A 23084-nucleotide genomic window follows, 5' to 3' on the forward strand; every position below is an offset into this window, starting at 1 on the left:
TGCAGGCCAACCTGATAATCTCGTCAGGTTGCTGCATGTCAGGGAATGGGGGAGAGAGCCCAGCGCTGAACGATATCGTTAATGATATCGTTCAGCAGCTGTGCTCAATGTCATGAACGACATTGAGCACACCCTGCCGGGGACAACACTACACGATATCGCTCAGGGAGCATATTGTGTAGTGTGTACCCACCATTAGATAGCGATCACATAGTTTATGCAGAAACCCAGCAGCCTGTTTTAAGATACTCACTTGTGCACATCATGTCCAGGAAGTGTAAGCAACCATCGGTACATCGGATGCCATCGCAGCGCTTGAAGTTAACCATATCCTGACACAAGCACTGCGAGCACTTCAGTGTAAAAACAAGCCAGGTGACGTGTACTATGATGCTGTCTTATAATTATGCACACCTCTAACACGCCGTTGGAATGCTCAGGCACGCCTGCGTTTGCACCTCCACTCCCCCCGTTTTTAATGACCAGCCCCTGTTACCACCTACAAACAGCTTCCCCTGTCACTCACTCTGCTGGGCTGTGTATGCGCAGCGAGCAAATGAATGGTGAACTTTCGCTACGGTATGCGCATGCACACTGCGATGCATGCGCACAATGATTACACACTGCATACCATTGGCAGTAGTGAGAGTATGCATCTTAGCGAGCGGGTCTGAATCAGGTCCTTAATGCATATATGGAACTCTAATGCTGATTCTGTTTTTTTCTATCCATCTCAAGAGGACTCTCACTATAGTTTACTGGATATTACGGAGTGCAGTTATTACTCGGATGATTAAATCCCCTTTACCACTGAGATGTAATACCTATGCATATCTTACAATTTAGCTCATATGTGCTTCTCGGTCAAAATATCGGCCTTCATTATAAGCATTTTATTATGTATGTGTTTTTAAAAAGAGTGCTAATAAAAATGTTTAAGCAAAAAAAATTAAATATCATGAACTCACTTTTGGGCTACCGGTAGCCGAAACACATCATAAGCGGAAATTCACCATAATCATTTCCCTTCTGTGGGATCATTCTTGTGCGACATATCGAGCTGGGGGACTGATTCAGAGATGTACTCTGTCATCGTAGCTACGATCCCGTACGCAGCTGCGGCACGAAAATAAGCAAATGATGCATACACCGATTGTATTGAGACGCCCACCTGCAGCGTTGCAAATCAAGGTACCTGTGTACAAAGACGCAGCATCGGTAGATCTTTTTGCAATCAGTCTGTGAAGTCCTATGGTTGGGCAGAATGGCCAAGTGTACCGAGACGCCAGAGGCACTTTCACTGTGTACAAGATAACAGACGCATGTTGTGATGCGACTGCGTTCTTTGCCAACACTCCGTTACCTCCCCCATATGCTCCCTATCACAATGCAAGTAAATGGCCACTGAGAGCCACTACGTTAATGTACCATGAAGCATGTGCAGTACGACTCAGGCGAATGCGCCGATTGCTGATAATTGCTCAACTGCGTAAACATTGGAATAGTGTACACATCTAAATCTCCGTTCATTCACAGTGAAGGTGGCTTATCTTCAAGAACCAGCACTCAGGATAAACTGATAACACAGGGCACCCTAACTATGAATGGACGATGGCTGAACACCCATTCCAACCTGATCCACATCTGATAGAGATTGATAGCTTCTATTTGGCCTACACGCTGAGATCTACAATTCAGTCAAGCCTACAATTATTGTTGTGTACATGGGTACCTTAAACCGGTGACAAGATAATGGGGTCTTCCCACAATCACTACACAGCCATGAATTAAAGACTCGGCACTCTTTTTCAGAACGGCAGCATACGGACCATCGACAAAAGGCTGACCACTGGAGTAGTGCCAAAGCCATTTACATGCTAAGCAATGCACAGGTGTGTCCTCATACACTGTGGACTCAGTCGTGCCAACAACTCCTCTCGGCGCACCAGGTGCCGGGGCAACTCGGCCGTGTGTCTATCTCGCTCAAAATGTGAGTCTTAGTTGCACATATAAAACAACTGGAAGAGACAAAACTACTTTTCTAGATTGCACTGATCAATTGTGTGCGCGACATTTGTAAATCTGTGTGCGAATGAGTCTGAATCCGTATAGGACGTGAAGCGATGCAGCAGCCGCGTCTTTCTTACGCCAAGTTCCGTTGCGATTCATCTGCGACTTCGTACATGTTTAAAACCGATTCAGGGCGCAACCAGCATCTCTAGTACACAGTTGTGTTTGGCGGTGTCTGCTATAGCGAATAAGACTCAAAATATAAAGAAAAAGTTGCTACGCTAAGCATCTCAGAGCGGCTCAGTGCCGCCGGGCGTCTCACTCCGTACAGTGTATAGACGCGAGGTGCTTGAGGACAGATCTGTAAAAAAGCATGTAAATGAGTTTGGCACTAGAATCCATTGTTTCTAGTGTTACCAAACCGATTGGTATTTTAGTGCTAGTAAATCACTGGTGCTTGAAACCATAGTTATAACAAAAAATAAAAATAAATAAAAGACAAAAAGGACACTTCAAGTTAATCTCGCATTCAGCTCATAATTTTATTCCATGTCTAAAACAAAACAGAAAAATGTAGGACTTGTGAGAAAAAACTGGTACAGAAACTTTTACAATGGTCACATATATTGTCTTCCTTTATTAAAGCCCAAGCATTCCCATTCCTTCCCACACTGCTGGTCTCGTCATACAGACAGGCATTGAAGACTGACAAGCACACAACTCTTTGCTGGGCTAGTACAAGAGCGAGTGTTATGGGTGAAAAGAAAGGGGAGTTTGTGGAGACTTTGCTGGAGACATTTATTGACAGACAAAAAGGAAATATACCGACACCTTGGAAGTGAAGTAACTAAATTGTGTTGTACAGCAAAGTCTTTCTTTCTATTTCCCTTGCGATACATGTGCAAATCGAGAATGTCAAAGAATGTGAATGGCTGGCAGGTTTATTAGGCACATACCAACATATATTCCTGCCTGAATAACATTGTAACCACAGAAGCTCAGTATTCTCCCCAGAAAATGTTGCCAGGAGGGTGGGGGCCTTCGTAATAATGAAATGTTGAAATCTTGAAACCTTATATTTATTTTAACTTGATATTAACATTTAATATATTAATTCTCTACTTCTAAGAGGCCCAGTTGACGGAAACTTTTTCCTAAACAAAGTCTGAAGTATCTGGTTCCTCTAGTGAGATCAGCATCAGATTTAATTTGTTTTGCTTCATGCGATTCGTTAATCATGTTCTAATTAGTTTTAGAATATATAAAATTCTTAGAGCAGCCCAGATGCTCATCACTTGCTTTTTGGACACAAAACCGATTTTAAGAGCTGACCAGATACTGCCTCACTTGCTATCTGGAGACATTTGTCCCTTTGTCCATCCTCCCCATATAGGCTTCTGGCCACCCAGCCTTTGAGAGCATTTGCCAGCTTCCCCGTGTGCCTCTGATTGGGGAGCCCTACTTGTTTCATTTATACTGGGCCCCACAAATTCTGATGTAACCCTGCCTGCACCTACCAGGCTGCATCATTGTAGTCTGGCAGCGCTGGACTTTTTCAAGTTGCCTAGACGCAACCCGATCCTGGCGTGACCCAGAGACGGTGATGCGTCGACATGTCATGTAGCTGTATGCTCCCTCCCGCTACAGTGATGCAGTGACTCAGCAGTGAAATTTGAATCAATGTGTTTGTATTTTTTTATCCTATCGGGGCCAATGTGTGTTTTTCTTCATATTGGGGTTAATGTGTTACCAGGGCCAATGTGTGCTATTTTCTTCATGTGGGGTCCAATTTGTGTGTTTTTCTTCATGTGGGCACCAATGTGTTAGTTTTTCTCCTCCCGGGGCCAATGTCATCTGCTACATGCTTCATGGGCTGTAGCTACTAATTTGTTAAATTTACAGAGAACCAGGACCGGATTAAGGGGGGGGGGGCGACAGGGGCGGTCATCCCTGGGCCCCCACACTCGGAGGGGCCCCCACACAGGGTCAGTGTGACCCTGCCGGGAACAGGTGTCCAGTGGAACCTGTTCCCGGATTGAGGCTCACTGCCGCGATCTGCTGTTACTGTATGCAGCGGCACAGTCAGTGCCGCTGCATACAGCGCAGAGCAGCTCCCAAGTCCTCTCACCGGCACCATGTGACACATTAAGTCCACGGCGCCGATGAGAGGACCAGGGAGCAGCTCTGCTGGGAGGACATGCCCGCACGCCGTCCCTCAGGTAAGTCAGCGCGGAGCAATAGGCTAAAAGGAATCGGTATGAATTCCCGCTGGACCTAAGCCTGGCGGACGAAATACAGATGCCGAAAGGCCGGCACATGAAGACCCCTAAATCTCCCCTCCCCCCCCCTAACCCTCCCTTAGGTGTGCCTAGCCCTAACCTTCCCCCAGGGGTGCGTAAACCTAAGCCCCCCTTCCGGCACCCTAACCCTCCCGGGCTGTGCCTAAACCTAACCTCCCCCCAGTGGTGCCGGACGCTATCCCCCTCCTTCCCCCAGCCTAACCCTCCCTGGGAGGGAGGGAGGGAGGGAGGGAGGGAGGGAGGGAGGGAGGGGGGGCCTAACCCAAAGTCCCCCATGGAGTTCCTAAACCCCCCCCCCCCCACGGCTATCAGCTCCTAAAGCCCGGCGTCGGGATTTCGGAGATTATGTTACCATTTTAAAGTGAAGTGGTGACAGGGCTCGCAAGTTACTTTTTTATTTACATAAGATAAAGCCCGGCGTCGGGATTTCGGAGTGGGGCTTATGATAGGCATCGGTATTTAGACGCCTATCATTAGTACCATGCCGGGAAGCCGGCGATCAGCATTTTGACCGCCGGCTTCATGACTACATCCCAAGCTAAGATATTGTCATCGTGTATAAGCGTATTAGTGACCATAATCAAAAGGTTTGGGGTTCTTAAATGGTGTCAAATTGCTGTATTTTTCTCTAACAGTGAAAACATTATAAAAAGCATTTTTTAGCCAAAATAATTGCTTTATTTATATTGGGAGTACATTAAAATGGGTGCAAGTATATATTTTTTTGTCATAAGTGAATTTAAAAAAAAAATAAAAAATGTTAATACACCCGTCACTTGCACCTACAATAATAAACACCTGTCCCATCCATACAACCTTCAAAAGACCTATCCTAGTACTGTAAACCCATTTTCCAACACTTTTTTCACCCCAAAATGACATGTGATTATTTGCCGAATTAAGTTAAATGAAACATATTTTTGCCTAATTAGTCATTAAGGGGAATGTCCAAGGGGTTCTGAACTAAGGCCCTGATTCAGAGCCGGACGCTCTGACCAGAGCGCTCGCTCTGAATCAGGGCCCACCTCCATTAAAATGGAGCGTCCTCCTGGACGCTCGTATAGCTGTGGGTCACCACCCACAGCATATACGAGCGTCCAACAAGATGGTCGCGATGGTCTTGACCATCGGACTTGCGAGTGAAACCCTGTGGTCAGGTTTCTCAACCGCAAGGCCAGGAGTGATTTTGGCTCTATCAGAGCCAAAATCACTCCCACTGACATCATTAGTGATGTCAGTGGGGCCGGCTTCAGACGGTAGGCGTTCCATAGGAACGCCTCCGTCTGGCAGGCACGCCCCCGGAACGCCCACCAAAGGGGGCGTGCTGTCAATCAACATCGACAGCACGCCCCCTTTGGTGTGAGACCCGGAGCGATGGAAAGTCCTTCGCTCGCCGGGTCTTGCGCATGCGCACGACGGAGCTCCCTCCGTCGTGCGCATGCGCAGTGGGGACCATCGACCCACTTGCGAGGGTACTGCCGCTCGCGAGTGGGTCTGAATGACCCCCTAAGGCCCTGATTCAGAGCCGGACGCTCTGACAGAGTGCTCGCTCTGAATCAGGGCCGTCCTTCTTAATTTTTAGAGCGGCCTATAGCTATAGCGAGCGGCAAGGAAGATGGTCGCGATGGTCAAGACCATCGCGACCATCGGGCTTGCGACGAGACCCTTGTGGTAGGGTCTCGTTTCCACAAGCCCTGGAGTGCTTTCGGCTCTATCAGAGCCGAGAGCACTCCCACTGACATCACTTGTGATGTCAGTGGGGCTGGCCCCAGACGGTAGGCGTTCCCATCGGAACGCCTCCGTCTGGGCAGCCACGCCCCGGCACGCCCACCAAAGGGGGCGTGCTGTCACTCACCATCTATAGCACGCGCCCTTTGGTACGAGACCCGGAGCAATGGCTTGCCCGTCGCTATCCGAGTCTCGCGCATGCGCACGACGGAGGCGGCTTCTTCGTGCGCATGCACACTGGGCCAACATCGACCCGCTAGCGAGCGCTCAGCGCACGCGAGTGAGTCTGAATCAGGCCCAACATTTTTAGCCAAAAATAGGAGTTTTGCACAACTTTTCACCTGCTGAGATGGTGAAAACTTTTTGCGGCTTTTGTCTATGGAGAATATGCACGTGTGAAACCCGCGGCAAATAGGACAGCCCGATAAGCATTTTTTTTGCACGATAAGCTGTTTTTTTGCCGAAAAGGATATGGCCCCAAGTGTAAAAAGTTGCATACACAATTTTCAAAAATCTGCTCTGTTCCACCACACTGTTCAGGACAGGAAAAGTACTGCCGGTCATCCAAAAATGCCTCCATTTATTAGACCTGCGCACAAATTTACACGAAACACCAACTTCCATTGCTTAAAAATCAAGCATTTTTGTTTTAACCTTCACATGTCCTGTACACAACATATACAATTATATTCACAATCTACATAAAAACCCAGTTATGGTATAACGAATGGTGATAATACCATTTGATATATATATATACTTATTTTACAGATGTGTCCTTACGCATCTTTGCTGCAGTCGCGCCAAAAAGCCCCTCACTGCGCGCCAGGTTCCGTGAGACTCTGCTAGCGGGAGGAGTTTTTTTTTGGCCGAAAATGCATCTACGTCTCAATGTGATGCATCTAGGATGCACCAACAGGCTGTGCTGATTAATCTGATATGAGACACTTGTATATCGCTGTGTGACAGAGTCTCTGGATCTGTATACGAAGTGCTACAGTGTAGCGGGCACAGGTTTTTTCATTCCAAGTTCCGTTGTGCTGCATATACAGGCTCAGGTGCACATATACAAGTGTCACATAGCAAATTAATCAGCAGTTTGCATCGCATTGCAACTTAATACGCATTTTCAGTAAAAGAAAAAAGAGAAGATGCCAGATGCTAGCAGAGTAGCACGGGACCTGGGAGCTAACTCACCCCAGGCAAGTCGCGCTGTAGGGCATACTAAGGCTAGATTTTGACACATCTGTATATCCATATAAAATACTACCTTACATCAGCCTGCATCACTACCAGTGCTTCAGAAAATACAAGTAGCCCCTTAGATAATAAGCGGATAATGATAATTCTGGAGGGCAGGTTTGCTGCGTGATCTAAAGCTGGGTACACACCTAAACGATGGATCGGCCGGCCGCCCAATCCAACTATTTGGAAAGTGCTCTGCCCAAACGAATTGTGCATACACACTTTCCTATCCACCGCTCGACATGCCAGACCACAGGAACCAGTAGCGATGTCAATTTAGTAGCGGTTTCTATTGTCGGCAGGCTGCCCGTTCACAGGCAGATGTACCGATATCAGTATCTGCCATGCTCCACGCCCCACGTGATGTCTCCGAACAATGAAGTTCGCAGACATATTGCTATACACACGTGCCGATGCACATGGCGATAGATCGTACGTCGGCTATATGAACGATGTATCGCATAGTGTATACCCAGGCTTAGAACCTTATGATGGAAGCATATTTCAGTAAATAAGAAGTGAAGACTGGGTATTTGGGTGAAAGCATGCGCGTTTCCTGTAAGGACAGTAAATAAGGTTAGCTTCGGTTTTCACATACCTGAATAATCCAGAAGCCTTCTTGTGACAGACTAATAACCATAACTCACCTTTGGATCGGCCAAAGCATTGATGACATTTCCAAGAGCCAATAAGGAGCGGTTAATATTTGTGCCTTCTCGTAAGCGTGCACCTTGGGCATTTGTGGCACTTGCCCGTTCTGAACCTGCCAGATCAATAAGGCTCATTTTGGCAATGCGAATGTTTTGATCAATGCTGGCACTTTTATCCTGCTGCCTTAAGTAAATCTAGAAAAAAATAAAAAAAACCACCACCACAAGTTTAGTTGATTATAACATACGGCTAGAAAAACATAGCATTAAGTAAATCACCAACTGCATAGTAGTAAGGAGTTTATGTTTTATCTGATGAAGGCACTAATCTAAAATACATGCTGCCAATGGCTTGCACCGGAGCTTTGCAATGTGCTCTGATTAGCTCTAAGACGATATTTTCTTTGAATTACCTGAAATACAGCATGCGATCTTGAAGACGTTGCATTGACATCAGTGGGATGCTGAGTTCTGTTCTTATTACCACTGTCGAGCAATTGCAGAATCTCCTCAGCTGACTTCGGCTACAGATGTTCAAGGAGATAAAAAAAATTGTTAATGCAAAAAAAAAAAAAAAAAAAAAAGCCAATACAAGGAGGAGTCCATTTTGGATGGGTAGAGACAGGTAGTTTAAGAAACTCCCCGGATGGTATATAACGGAGCTCCTCCTCTTCAATTGCCTCTAGCTGTGGGCAGGCATGTAAGTGCTTTTCACTTTCTAATGTTGGGTACACACTGGCCGACATATCGGCTGTTCATTTGAATGGCCGTTACATCATGTGCTGGTCGGCCAGTGTGTATAGACGACATATCTGAATGACGTCGTTGACAGACCTATAGCGTCGGCTGTGCAGCACAGCCGATGGCAGATACTGTATATCTGCTCATCGTGCTGTATGTAAGGGCGGTACCCTGACCACCCTTACACTTGCTGCACAGGCAGCCAGAAGAGGGGGTCGCGATGCAACCCCCGGCCAGCGGAACTGCAGTGATGGCTGGTTAGTGTGAATGAACCACCATCAACTGCAGATCAGTCGATTTGCTGATGTCTTTCTGGTGTGTACCCCACCTTAAGAGAAGCCCACCTTGAAAGAAGGGTCCTGGAAGCAACAGTTTTTTGATGAAGACCCAAAAACAATGCTGGCTACCTGTGCGCTACCAACTCCAAAGGAGTTCTGCTAGCTTGATGGACTCCTATATCACACTTGTTACTTAATAGCACCCAATAACATTAAGAACTACCTGGTTTATACAATGTAAGCCAATTATAGAAAGGAAACAAAAAATAAAATGCTGTCATATCGAATATTTTGTTTAGAAGATTAATGGTTTACAAACTGTAATCAGACTACAGTAATCAGCTATTGATAAATAGAAGTATCCAGCCTGATGTAGTAAATAGATTTCATTTCATAGTTAAATTACCTCTAAACTTAATATTTCAAGCTATGACCCAGATAAAATACATTAGTTAGTGCTAAACCAACATTCCATTAAGGCTCTGCTGTCAACTATTACTACTCATGTCATAAAAGACAGTTGTAGCACTTAAGGTGTTTTTGGGAATGTCCGCTAATGGGATTAAAAACAGGTCAAAAAGTAGAGACAACAGTAATCCAAGCTGCTGTGACATCACTGTCCCTATGAATCCTCCACTCACAGTGCTTTCCTAAAGAGAAGAACCTATCTCCTACTATGCCAACCTGCTGTAATGGGAGAAAGACTATGGCAGGCATGTTTAATAAAGGGACTGAGGGCCTAATTCAGACCCGCTCGCAAGCGGCTCAGTCGTGCGCATGCGCGAGACCCGGATAGCGACGGGCAAGCCGTCGCTCCGGGTCTCGCTACAAAGGGGGCGTGCTGTCGATGGTGAGTGACAGCAGGCCCCCTTTGGTGCGCGTGCCGGGGGCTTCACTGCCCAGACGGAGGCATTCCCATGGGAACGCCTACCGTCTGGGGCCAGCCCCACTGACATCACAAGTGATGTCAGTGGGAGTGCTCTCGGCTCTGATAGAGCCGAAAGCACTCCAGGACTTGCGTCCACGAGACCCTACCACAAGGGTCTCGTCGCAAGCCCAATGGTCGCGATGGTCTTGACCGGCTCTGAATCAGGGCCCGAGTCCTTTGAGTCCTACCGAACAGCACAGAATATGAAACATCTAATCTGTATTGGCTTCCACCTGCAAACTATGTGGGAGTAGGGTATCATCTGGTCAAACAGGATAATATCTGTGAGGTGTATAAACAATTCAGGCACTCAGCTGTTTATTCAGCTAAATAACACTCAATCTTTGACATATTCAGATGGCAGATTTACTTAATTTTTAAGCAGTCTCCTTCTGCTCAGCTGAAGTGTATAGCAACAGGGCCCAAATCTAATTTGTCAAAGCCCATAACTCCAAGTGGGCGAGATCATTCAGCATGAGCTAACAGATTACTCAAGGACCACATCAGGGGCTGGTTAGTGTAGTCCAGTGGTGACTTCACACACGGACAGATAGTCATCTCTCGACCACTCGACTGCATTAATAGCATTAGAATTAAAGTGACAACTATTTTTGCTTTATCTGCTTTTAGTTATACTTTGTGTAGTTTATTTTATTAGCTCTTTCTGCCCACTAAGAGCCATATGTAATAGCTGGCGATTTGCAGGAGCAGGGCGATTCTGGAGAGAGACTCACTAGAGTTACAGCGCCACCGGGTTTTGCCTTTAAACGAATTGCAGCTTTAAATCTAATGACTACCGGGGAGATGTACTAAGCCTTGAAAAGTGATAAAGTTGAGAGTCATACAATATCAACCAATCGGCTACTGTCACTTTATAGGCTGTGTTTGAAAAATGGCAGTTAGGAGCTGATTGGTTGGTACTTTATCACTCTCCACGGCTTAGTACATCTCCCCCTATTTTGCTGAATCGCACAGGCTCATGCAAATCACAGGCTATTACATTTGGCCCTATGTGACTTGATAGAACAAATTCTGATGATCCATTCATTCTTACAGAATCGCATAGAAGGTTACCCCCAGGATGGGAACTTCTGAGCTACTAACATCACCTTAAAATAATGATTGAATTTATGGTGCATAACAAACATTCACAAGGGAAGTTGTCTGCCCCAAAAACTCCTCTCCTACTTCAGCCTAATTAGAAATGTAGGTCCTGTTACTATGAAATTAGGCAGGGAAATGACGTCAATCCTCAGCAGGCATAAATTTGCACAATCTGATTTATTTACCTTACATAACAAAACAACTTAACGAAGAGGGGAACTGTAGAACTACAGATCTTGATTCGGAGAGGTGTGCTTTAAAGTAAGGGACACATACCTTGAAATAATAAAATATGAACAATAAAAGAAACTTAAGCAAGGTACACACTATACAATTATCGGGTCGATCAGCCAATAATCGATATAAGGGACGATTAATCTGTAGTGTGTAGACATGATGGTTTTGACCAAACGCTGATAAACGGCCTAAAATGCTCAGTTTTGATTATTGGTTCCTTCAAACCTGCCAAAAGATGTCGGCGTCAATGTCACAATGCTGTGTAGTGTGTGGGCGTTCAGAATAATCTGACCATATTACCTACTCATCTTTGTGGGTGGACATTGGCAAATTATCGATCCATGCACCTGAAAAATTGCCAGTGCCCGTCCCCCCCCTTAAAAAATAGTTGTGTATCGCCGGTATCAGGAGCTTCCGATAGCGGAAAAATGGCGCCGTTTGTTGGTGCGATTGAAAAATTGATCTAGTGTGTACCGATCTTAATTGTACAAGTAACTGTTTTGACAAATTATGTTGATCTATACATGCAAGCTCAAAACATTCATATTTTTAATTCACGATAGGTGTCCTTTAAATAGCTGCCGGTAAGTCCTATTATTTCATTTGCGTATTGCTCTATGTAGAGCGTGTGCAGATGTTATAGGCAGTAACTGTGAAGTGACATTCATCACTTCTTGTGCATGTTTATCGTTTGGATCAGTAATTAACTGTAAAGCACAGTTGAATATATTAGAGCTTGATAAATAAATGATGATGAGGTTTATGTGGGTGGGAGAGATTAAAAGGGCTTATCTTATATTTCTGTAGACCTATAGACAAACCTGATGCAATGTTAATCCTTGTACAACCACTCCTTTGTGTGCATCTTCTCGCACCGCAAGGGGACCAGATTTTGTGAGGAGGTCGTGAATCTGTTCATTGTACACCTACGAAACAAGAAGCAATTTCACAATTCCATAAAAGTATTCTAATAGTCAGATTTATATAATAAACTCATGTAAATAAGTTTCTTTACAGAAAAATCTGGACAAAGACACTGTTTTTGTCTAAATGATTTTTGGACTATTTGTCAAAATGGTCCACTATGCTTTACTTTATTAAGTACTTTGCCTAGAACAACAATTTGTAAGACAAAACAAGAGTCATGGTAAAACTTACCCTTGTTAACTCTCTATCTTCGAAGTCCATAGGGTCCACAAAGTGACAGTGGGGTGTAGGTGGTACTTGGAGGATCGGACACCAACACCTTCCCCCTATACCCCACCCACAGCCTGAAGGCAAATTAGTTTTGTAAACAAGCCCAAAGCAGGATATGAGAGAAGGAAGACTGGTAGACTGAAGAAATCACTCTCACACAGAGAAGGAAACAAGTGACCTAGAGAGGAAACCCACAGAAGCCAGATGCGTCATGGCGGGTGCCCTGTGGACTTCGAAGAAAGAAAAGGGTAAGTTTTACCATAACTCTCCTTTTCTTCTGCAGGGTCCATAGGGCTCCACAAGGAGACAATGGGGATGTCCGAAAGCAGTTGTTCAAGGGTGGAGATGCTCCTGAGCTGAGAGGAGAGCCCAACGCCCGAAGGAAGCATCCTGAGAAGCAAATGTAATGAAGGCATAGAACCTAAGATAAGTGTGGGCAGAAGACCACGTGGCCACCTTGCATAGTTGTTCAGCAGAAGCGCCACGTCGGGCTGCCCACCGAGCAAGTAGAATGAGCAGATAGTGTAGCCAGCACAGGAAGACCATTCTGCATGTAAGCCTGTGAGATAGACATGCAAAGCCATCTGGCCAGAGTTTGTTTGAAAGCTGGCATTCCTTCTTGTGGAATCCATATAGGACAAAGAGGGAGTCCGATTTCCTGATGGAACTAGTACGGTCCACCTAGATCTACAGAGCACGGACCACATCCAAACAGGCCTCACCTGCCGAGAGGTCTGGTGATTGAAAGGCCAGAACCACAATATCCTCATTAAGGTGGAAACGGGAGACCACCTTGGGAAGAATGAAAGGGCGTGTTCGGATGAAAGATTAGGAATGGGGAGCGATAGAAAAGTGTCCCTAAATCCGATACCCTACGGGCAGATGCTATTGCCTGAAGAAACACTGCAAAAAGTCTGTGCAGTGAGCCATTTGACACCTACTGACTTCCAGGGGTTCAAATGGAGATTCCTGAAGTGCGTGGAGAACCACTGACAAATCCCACAGGGCCACAGCAAGGACAAAGGGAGGTTTTATACATAAAACACCTTGCAGGAAGGTGTTAACATCCGGTAGAGGAGCAATTCTGCGCTGGAACCAGATGGACAGAGCAGAGACATGTACTTTGAGAGAGGCTAGGCGGAGTCCAAGATCCAATCCAGCTTGAAGAAAGGCAAGGATTCTTACAACCCTAAAAACCTGAGGGTCATAGTTTTTAATAGCACACCACTGGAAATATGTATGCCACACTCGGTGATAAATCCTGGCAGAAGATGGTTTATGTGCTCGGAGCATGGTCTGGACCAGAGATAGAGAACCCTTTAGACCTTAGAAGGGATGTCGCAAGAGCCAAGCCATTAAAAACAGACGGGGCAGGTCCAGATGTAGACAGTGTCCCTGAGACAACAGGTCTGGTCGCAGAGGAAGTTGGAGAGGAACGTCTATGGAGAGACTTTGAAGGTCGGAGTACCAAATGGCATCTGGGCCAAGTCGGAGCCACCAAGAGGACCATTCCCCCGTCTTGCTTGAACTTCCGAAGAACCCCCAGGGCAGAAGGGAGACTGGAGGAAAGAGGTATGCCAAATGCAAGGTCCACCTCACAGATAATGCGTCCACGAAGGCTACGTCGGGGTCCCTCGTCCTGGCCCTGTACACTGGAAGCTTGTGGTTGTGTCGTGAGGCCATGAGGTCCACGTCCGGTAGACCCCTTTTGTCCACCAGGAGCTGAAAGACTTCTGGATGTAAAGACCACTCCCTTACATGCACGTCGTGACGGCTGAGGAAATCCGCTTCCCAATTGAGAATCCCTGGGATAAACACTGCGGAGATGGCGTTCGGCCCATGTGAGAATGCGAGACACTTCTGTAATTGCCAACAGACTTCGAGTTCCTCCTTGGCGACTGAGGTAGGCCACTGCCGTGGCGTTGTCAGACTGTACTTGTACTGGTCTGCCCTGAAGATCTTGAGCCAGAGTGAGGGCTTTGTAAATGGCTCGGAGTTCCAGGACATTGATTGGTAAGACCGCCTTGGTTGGAGTCAAGCATCATTGGAATGAGCGCTGGCCGGTCACTGCGCCCCACCTGCAGAGGCTTGAGTCGGTGGTGAGGAGTGCCAAGACCGGTATCCAAAGGGGCGACCCCTGTTTAAATGGAACGTCTGTAGCCACCAGGAGAGGGACAAGTGAACCTTCGGAGAGAGGCCCATTGTCTGGGATCTGAGCAGATGGGGGCAGCCCGTTCCACCTGGATAGGATCAGGTGTTCTAGGAGCTTGGAGTGAAACTGAGCGCACTCCACCATGATGAAGGTGGACACCATGGATCCCAAGGTCTGCATTGCAAAGTGAATTGACATTTGGTGACTGGAGTAGCCTGCACACTTGGTGCTATAGTGCAGAGATTTTGTCTGCCGTCAGGAAGATGCTGAGCCTGAGAGTCCAGGAAAGCTCCCAGATGTACCATTCATTAAGAAGGAGTCAGGGAAGACTTTTTCCACTTGGTCAGCCAACCGTGTGTCTGCAGAAAGGCAATGGTTATTTGTAAATGGCGGTGAAGAATTTCTGTGGAGCTTGCTTACAGAGATCGTCCAGATATCGTCCAGAATGGGAGCAATTTGATCCCTTGACAACGAAGATAGATCATGGCAGTTATGGCGACCTTGGTAAAGGCCCGAGGAGCTGTTAAAGCCCAAAAGGCAGAGCTTGAAATTGGTAATGTTGCTGTAATATAGCAAACCGGACATACTGCTGATGAGAAGGCACTATGGGTACATGAAGGTAAGCATCTTTAATGTCCAGAGACACCATAAAGTCCCCAGGCTCCATAGCCAGGACAATAAAGCATAGGGTTTACATACGAAACCTGGGCACCCTGATAAACTTGTTCAGAGACTTGAGGTTTAGGATAGGCCGATGAGACCCGTTGGGCTTCTGAACCAAGAAAAGGGTAGAATAACAGCCTTTCCCTCACTGTGAGGAGGGGACCTGAGAGCAGTAAGGACTGAAAGGCTTTATGGAGCAGCAGGGCTTTGCTTGGGTCCGATGGAGGTCCTGTGCAAAGAAATGCCGGTGGGGCCAGCTCATGAATGAGAGGGCGTATCCGTAGGAGACCACTTCTTTTACCCAGGCGAAAGAACTGGGCGAACTGAATAAGTCGGCCCCACCCGTCAGACTGAAGGCTTGTCCTCAGATTTGGAAGGTGGACGTCTAGTAGCACAGGCCTGTTTGGTCCTAGGCTTCGAGGCCTTAGTGGTTGCAGACTGCCTTGGAAAGGACTGACCTTTAGCTTTTCCTTGAGGACGAAAGGACGACATCGAAGGCTTCGTAGTAGATGCAGACGGCAAGAACGCCGTCTTGGAAGCTGCCAAGGAAGTCACAATCTTATCCAATTCTGGGCCTAACAGCATCTCCCCAGAGTAAGGCAGAGACTCCAATGCCTTTTTAGAGTCCGAATCTGCCTTTCATGAGCGAAGCTAAACAATATGGCGGGCTACCACGGAAATAACAGATGCCTTGGAAACGATGAGACCAGTATCCAAAGCAGTTTCACCTAAATAGGAGGCTACATCTCTAATGTGAGATATATAGGACAGCTGTTCCCTCGAAGCATCAGGAGGGAAATGTATCTTCTAGGGCCTCTGCCCAACTCTCAATGGCTTTTGCCACCCAGGCCGTAGCTCTGGCAAGACGAGTAATAGCTCCTGTAAGAGAGTATACAGATTTCAGGCAAGCTTCAATCCTTCTATCCGTGGTCTCCTTTAAGGAGGTTGTAGTATGGATAGGTAAGGTAGCGTTCTTAACTAGACATGTCACGTGGGAATCCGCTGTAGGAGGAACTTTCCATTTAGTGCAATCAGTAGCTGGAAAGGGGTAAAAGGAAATTAAGCGTTTAGGCAGCTGAAACTTTTTACTTGGCATATTCCATGCCTCACTCATATGATCATATAGCTGATCAGAGTGAGGAAACTCTGGCAAAACTGCATTTTGAAATTTAAATAGTGTCTCTTTTGCCTTAGGAGTGGGTTCTGCCTCTTCTATTTGAAGAATAGATATTACAGCTCTCACAAGTGCAGATATAATAAATTTATAAAGGGATTCCTCATCTCCCGAGGGGGAGTTAGAGTGAGAGAGGTCTGCGTCTTCTGCCTCTCCAGATGTTAACTCAGAATCTGATAGCTGGGTGGACTGGGAAGATAACAGCATGCTTAGTAGGCTTACTAGGTAAGGCTCTCTCCTTTTGCAGCATTTGTTGAAAGGCTGTAGAGGTATCCGCCAGACTCTGCACGGAGGTAGAAAGTATGTCTACCCATGGGGGAGGCAAAGGTTTTGCAGGGAGTACCTGCTGTGGCCATCCCATAGGGGAGCTACCACAGGGACCACTAGGAGGTTCGCAATTTTTGCCATTACCTGTGAAAAAGAAGCCCAGGGCGGGTCCTGAGGGGAGGACGCAGGGACTGATGGACCAGGTGCCGTTTAACAAGATGCACAAAGACAATCTTGAATGAGATCCTCTGAAGCTAAGCAGGACTTGAAAGACACCAGAGTGGGAGCAGCAGGCTGCTTGTTATTCTTGCCTTTGCCAGACATAGCTGCAAGAATAGCACATGATCAGGCACAGTGCAGTGAGCAACCCAGATATATGTGCAATATGGCACAATGTAGTGCGCAACACCGATATATAGTATGTGATAGCCCTCACAAATATAGGGAGATGTGAGGTACAATAAACCCCCTATACCTCAGTATTCCAGGGTTATAATGAAAGAAAAGGCCGACCGTCACAATGCCGACTGCCAGCATCTAGACTACAGAATCCTGGCGAGGGTTAACTAACCTAGGCCGGGAGACTGGCGCCCGGCATCCCGAGCGCGGAAAGCCGCGGGAGGGGGGGGATGGAGGGTTAGAATCATGGTTCCCGGGGGGGGACTTAGGGTTTGGCACCCCCCGGGAGGTTAGGTTTAGGCTAGGGGGAAGGAGGGTTAATGTTAGGCACCCCCGGGGCAGGTTAGGGTTAGGCACCATGCGGCCGGCGGTGTATCATACCGAATCCGCTGACAGTGGTGAAAAAAAAAAGAGACAGCAGTGGTAGCACAAGTCGCATACAATGCAGGAGTATACAATATAACTGCAGTAGACACTAAATTCAACTAACACAAACCGCAGTGGCTAGCTAGGTCCCCGGTAGCCCCGCCGAGAGTACCTAGCCGTGGGCTGGTGTTACGGCGCCGTGGAGGGGTGATGGAGCAGCAGTGCAGACGTCCAGAGGACTGTCTAGTGCTGCTGCTCTGTAGTAAAAATGAAAACAAAAGTAAATCATAAAAACAAAGCTAGGGCTGCTATAAAGCTGTTCTAATCGTGGTCCAGCTCCTGCCGGGCACCAACTAAACTGACTAAAACACCATTACATAACATTAGATAATGTGGTTATGCTATATCATGAGCTAGGGCATACAGCGAGTTGAATAATTCAAATCACTGAGGTTTTGAAACTGTAGTAGTTTATGGAAGGAGGAATGGGAGAACCATAAAAGTGCTCGAACTAAAATAGTGTCTACTATAACTGCAAGAGTGGGGCGGCATGCTTAAAATATTGTAGGTACATAGCAAGGGTGTTGCACCACTGGTTTTTACAGTTAAAACTATATTACTAGCTTTTGCCCGCAGCTTCGCCCTTGATGAAATTGCTTCTGCCAACATGTTTTTTTTTTTGGTGCTCTAGTCGTATTGCTTTGCACAGGGGTGCTGACGCAGGAGTGGCTCACGTGACAAGCAGCTTTATACAGACTGGTGGCAGCAGCACCTTCACCCACCACTCACTCCAATGTCACTTTGTGCCCTGTGCACAGACTGCTATGTAGTCTATCCCATGCAAATGAACACGAGCCCAAAGCACCTCTCCCCCCAGCCCTTACTGGCTGTGTGCATGTTACCACACCAATCTCTTGCATTGAGGTCAATAAATTTTGTTTGTTATTGCTCAGCTTTAACATGATGAATCAGGATGAAACGAAGTGCAGGTTAGTTCTAGGCGTTTCCACTACAAAACGATGCAGTTTTCATAATAATCGGTGCAGTAGTTTTTGCTCCAACTTGGAGCAGACACAATGTTCCTATATAATTAGTACAGAAGTCTCGCAAATACAATAGCGATTACGCACGCAGTTCAACTGTGATAGTATGTTAATTCATTGCGATCGCTATGTCATACGCAGCACTACATAAGGACGCCTACCTTACCTTACACATACATAATGTTTAGCAAGACTGCGAAACCATCGGTAGAATCGAGTACCATCGCAGCCTCGCGCACACTTGCACAAGCCCTTACCATTCAGAAATTGCTAATTCCACAGGCCATCAGGCCTCAGGCTGCATAAACCATCGTGGATAATTTATGCATGCCCTGGCAATGGCGTTGACCGGCATGCCTGCATTCGCCCGACCAACCCCCGTTACCACCCACAAACGGCACTTCCTTCAATCACTCTGCGACGGGTCTGTGTAGTCATTGCGATCGCAATCCCGACCACCATGGCTAGTTTGCGCATGCGTACGGTAGTGAATCAGGCGCTCTGTGCACAGACAATCGGAGCGCGTGCTCCGTGCAACTTAGAAACTGCAGCAGTAGAAAATCATCGCTCCACTGCTCCAGACATCGGCAGTGCATGCAACCGGAATCACCCCTATGTCCTTTAACACACAAGTACCAAACCTAAAGCCTATACCCTACCGTGGCAAGAAGGAAGATGGTTGGCATACCCATTGAAGGTAGCAGAGTTGACTAATGGCTGAATAATGGCTAGCCATTGCAATTACTAGTTAACTAGCAAATGAGTAAAAAAATTATGTTTATTTACAACTGGAGTATTACAACTCCTTTCCAACAATGTGTTCTTAGAGCCAATGAGGATTAAAATCTTCTATACACAGTAAAGTGAGAACTGAATAAGGAACAGCTTCCAGAAATACATTTATTTTGCAGTGATGTAAAGTACCAAAGAAAGCTCCATTATAGATTAGTTCCCCCTCAGAATAGAAGGAAAGAGGATGCACGTTGTTATTACAAGAGCATGAGAAAGACAACATAAAAGGTTTGTAATAAGCACAATTTCAACATCAAAGCAACATAGCTACCAGTCAAATGAGCCTCATAGACTGAGGACAGCACTGGATTCTTATGCACTAATCTGTTTTGAACAAAACACACACATGCGCTCGCACTCATGTCTCTATACTAAAAGAAGCAAAACAGCACTTGAGATTAAAGTGTATACAGACCTCTAAGTAAGAGACGGCAACAGTACAAAGCTTCTCTTCTTTCACACTCTCCATCCGATTGTAAAGCTCCATCATTGTGAGGTACATTACTCCAGGTTGTCCAGAAGATCCCAGCATTGTGTGAGTCTTGCCAGCCCCTGTAGCCCCATAAGCCAAAACTAGGAGGACAAAACAAAGCTGTAAAACTCAGTATCTGTAAAACAAATATAGTTCAGACAAAAATGAGCAGTTGAATGTATACGGAGTCTCTACTACTGCCCACGCCTTGAATAGTAAACTTACTAAATTTGGTGGCACTGTCTATTAGAGCTGCGGACAGTTCTGAATAGGGTAACTTTAATTATGGCCACTTTGTACATTCTCAGCAGTTCAATTGTTGCTCCGTTCGGGCACCCATGCCGTTTGTATACCCATTTCTGTTCGCAGTCTCCAGAGATGGCGAGCAGAAATGTGCGAGAAGTCGGCAGTTTGGGCGCGCAAAGCAGTACTGACGGGGTTAGAGCGCTTTGCAAGGCTAAACCCGGTGCTATCGGGCGCACAAACAGAGCAACTATTGAGTTGGTTCATCAGGCACCCATTAGTTAAAACACCTGATTAAAGAATTGAATTGCCCCATAGATATCACTACCATACACAGATAGCAATAGGAGGGCTGGTTAGAATGCACACAAGCCCTAACTGATTTTCCAGTGCACTGCAAACTTGGGAGGCCTATATAGTTCAAAATTGGATTACTTTACTTACTTTAACTGCATTTCTCAGGTTTAATACTGATTACTGGACTGTTTCTGTTAACTTCTAACAGGATAAAGTCTACCCAGGGACAATGCACTCTGCACTTGGAGTTAATCAATGCAGTCTGTATTTAGAGTTTGTATCATGTTAGGAAAAGCTGTAATATAGCAGGGAAATTGCACTAGCAAAAACGTGCAGATAACTGAAAGCCAAAAATAAGCACTAGTCTGTCTCAGGAACCTCTTATAATAAAATATACACAAGTGTGACAGTTGCAATAAAAATACAACTACAGGTTGAGTCTCCCATATACAAAATGCTTGGAACCAGGGGTATTTTGGATATTGGAATATTTGCCTACCATGAGAGGTCTTGGGAATGGGACCCAAATCTAAACATAGAATACATGTATGTTTCATATGCACCTTATACACACAGTCTGCAGGTAATTTTATACAATCATTTTGTGACTCAAAGTTTGTGTACATACATGAAATTCATTTATATTTCATATACACAAAGCTTGAAGGTAGTTTTATACAATATTTTTAATAATTTTGGGCCTTAAAGTTTGCATATATTTAACCATCAAAAAGCAAAAGGTGTCACTACCTCAGTCATGCTAAAAAAAATTCTGTATTTCGGAATATTTGGATATGGGAGACTCCCTGTATTAACATGATGGCAAAACTCTTTTGATTGCTTTGCAAATATTGTCTACAGCAGGGCTTGACAAATTTTGCTAAAATCTAGGAGCCAGGATGAAATCGTAGAAGCCAGACCACCGCCCCCCCCAAAAAAAAATTACAGGAGTGAGTAAGAAGCACAGCTTCACAAAATGGTCACAGTTGAATGGATACAGTAAAATGGAGGCTCACTGTTCTGCACAGCTCCCCTGCTCCACCCTCCAGTCATAACAGACCACATTTCACATAAAATACTGGTGCCAGAAAGTACAACAAAACCCCCTACCCTCATGGTCACACCATTATCCCTTTGAAGCTGCTCCGCAATCCCTGGCCACGCATAGACCCTGCTACCGGAGAGCTCTATGCAGCCGGAGATAGGAGACAGTAGACAGCTGGGACGTACAGGAGGATCAGCGTAGACTGGGACAGACAACAGGGATCAGAGCAGGCCAGGATGGAGAGGAGTCATCAGTGCAGGCCGGGACGGACATAGGCACAGCAGTCACCGCAGGCGACACTCAGCACATGCACTCCTGTATATGATATGCACACCGCAATACTATAGGCATGAAACTCCGCTAGATCTGATGAGGATCAGCTTCCTCCCCCCACTGCAAAATCTGGTAGCCAGGCAGCAAAATCTGGTAGCCATAGCGACCTGGCCCCTGGGATTTGTCGAGCCCTGGTCTACAGCACAGATCCCCTTGTATGAAAAGAGCCAGAGAGAACAGAAACTGAGGGCCTGAACCAGCTTGGATAGCATGTGCTTATACGCAAGCAATCGACCGATTCTTGTGCTCTGCGCATGTATCGCAGTGCACGTGCGCGAACCGGCCACTGCAATCATAGCTTCTACGCAGAACCACCGCAGAGTGATTGACAGAAAGTGCTGTTTGGGGGGTGGTGAGTCTTCGGCCAAACGCAGGAGTGCCAGTTCATTCGCACACTGTTTCAGGGGCGTGCTTAAATTAACCACTGCGAGGGCAAACACAGCCTGAGGCCTCATAGTGTGCGTGGCTGTTAGCAATTTCTGAGTAAGCTTGTGCAAGTGTGCGCATGAGTCCGATGGTACTTGATTGTACCGATTGTTTCGCTATTCTACTAAGTATTACGGATGTGTGTATGGTAAAATATGAGATATGGTAAGAACTTACCTTTGTTATCTCTATTTCTACGAAGTCCATAGGGTTCCACAGTATACCTTGGATGAAGTCAGGCATCGGGCACCATAGAGTTAAGTTTTCAGCCTCCCAGGATGCATCATGGTCCCTCTCCTATACCCCGCCCCCGAGCCAAGGCATCTCAGTTACGTACCAAGCCATAGGCAGGAGGAGATGAAAGAGAGAAGAAAGATCTGGACACACACAAGAATCACATTCTCACCAGAGGGAGACGGAAAAAACGGTGACCAGGGTAAAGCCCATCTGCAGTACAGGTGCGACAGGGCGGGAGTTCTGTGGAACCCTATGGACTTCGTAGAAATAGAGATAACAAAGGTAAGTTCTTACCATATCTCATATTTTCTACATCAGGGTCCATAGGGTATCCACAGGATACCTTGGGGATGTCCCAAAGCTGTATTCTTTAAGGGTGGGTACACTCCTGTGCTGAAAGGAGAATCCGCCGCCAATAAGAAGCAGCCTGAGAGGCAAAAGGTGTCAAAAGTGTAATACCTCACAAAGGTATGGACAGAGGACCACGTGGCAGCCTTGCAGATCTGGACTGCAGAGGCACCACGTCGACCTGCCCATGAAGGACCCACAGACCTAGAGGAATGAGCCCAAACAGAGGATGGAATCGTAAGGCCTTCATGAAGATAAGCTTCTCAAATTGCCATACGAATCCAACCTGCCAAAGTTTGCTTTGAAGCAGGCCAACCCTTTTTACGGAAGCCATAGAGGACAAACAAGGCGTCCGACTTCCTAAACGAAGAAGTGCGGTCAACATAAATCCTTAAGGCCCGCACCCACT

The 23084-nt window shown here is 46.3% G+C and overlaps 1 protein-coding gene across 1 annotated transcript in view; it reads right to left on the bottom strand.

The window, feature by feature from the left end:
• KIF18A (kinesin family member 18A) overlaps positions 1-23084 on the bottom strand; it is a 117496-nt gene that overhangs the window by 80554 nt on the left and 13858 nt on the right. The window contains exons 3-6 of the mRNA XM_088470476.1: positions 19690-19847; positions 12043-12147; positions 8347-8457; positions 7931-8128 (exon numbers count right to left, since the gene is read on the bottom strand). Of these exons, the coding sequence (XP_088326602.1) occupies positions 7931-8128; positions 8347-8457; positions 12043-12147; positions 19690-19847 (572 nt within the window). The remainder of the gene's footprint in view (positions 1-7930; positions 8129-8346; positions 8458-12042; positions 12148-19689; positions 19848-23084) is intronic.

Source organism: Taudactylus pleione, unplaced genomic scaffold (genome assembly GCF_031769625.1).
Source record: "Taudactylus pleione unplaced genomic scaffold, aTauple2 ptg000100l, whole genome shotgun sequence".
NCBI classification, from domain to species: Eukaryota; Metazoa; Chordata; class Amphibia; order Anura; family Myobatrachidae; genus Taudactylus; species Taudactylus pleione.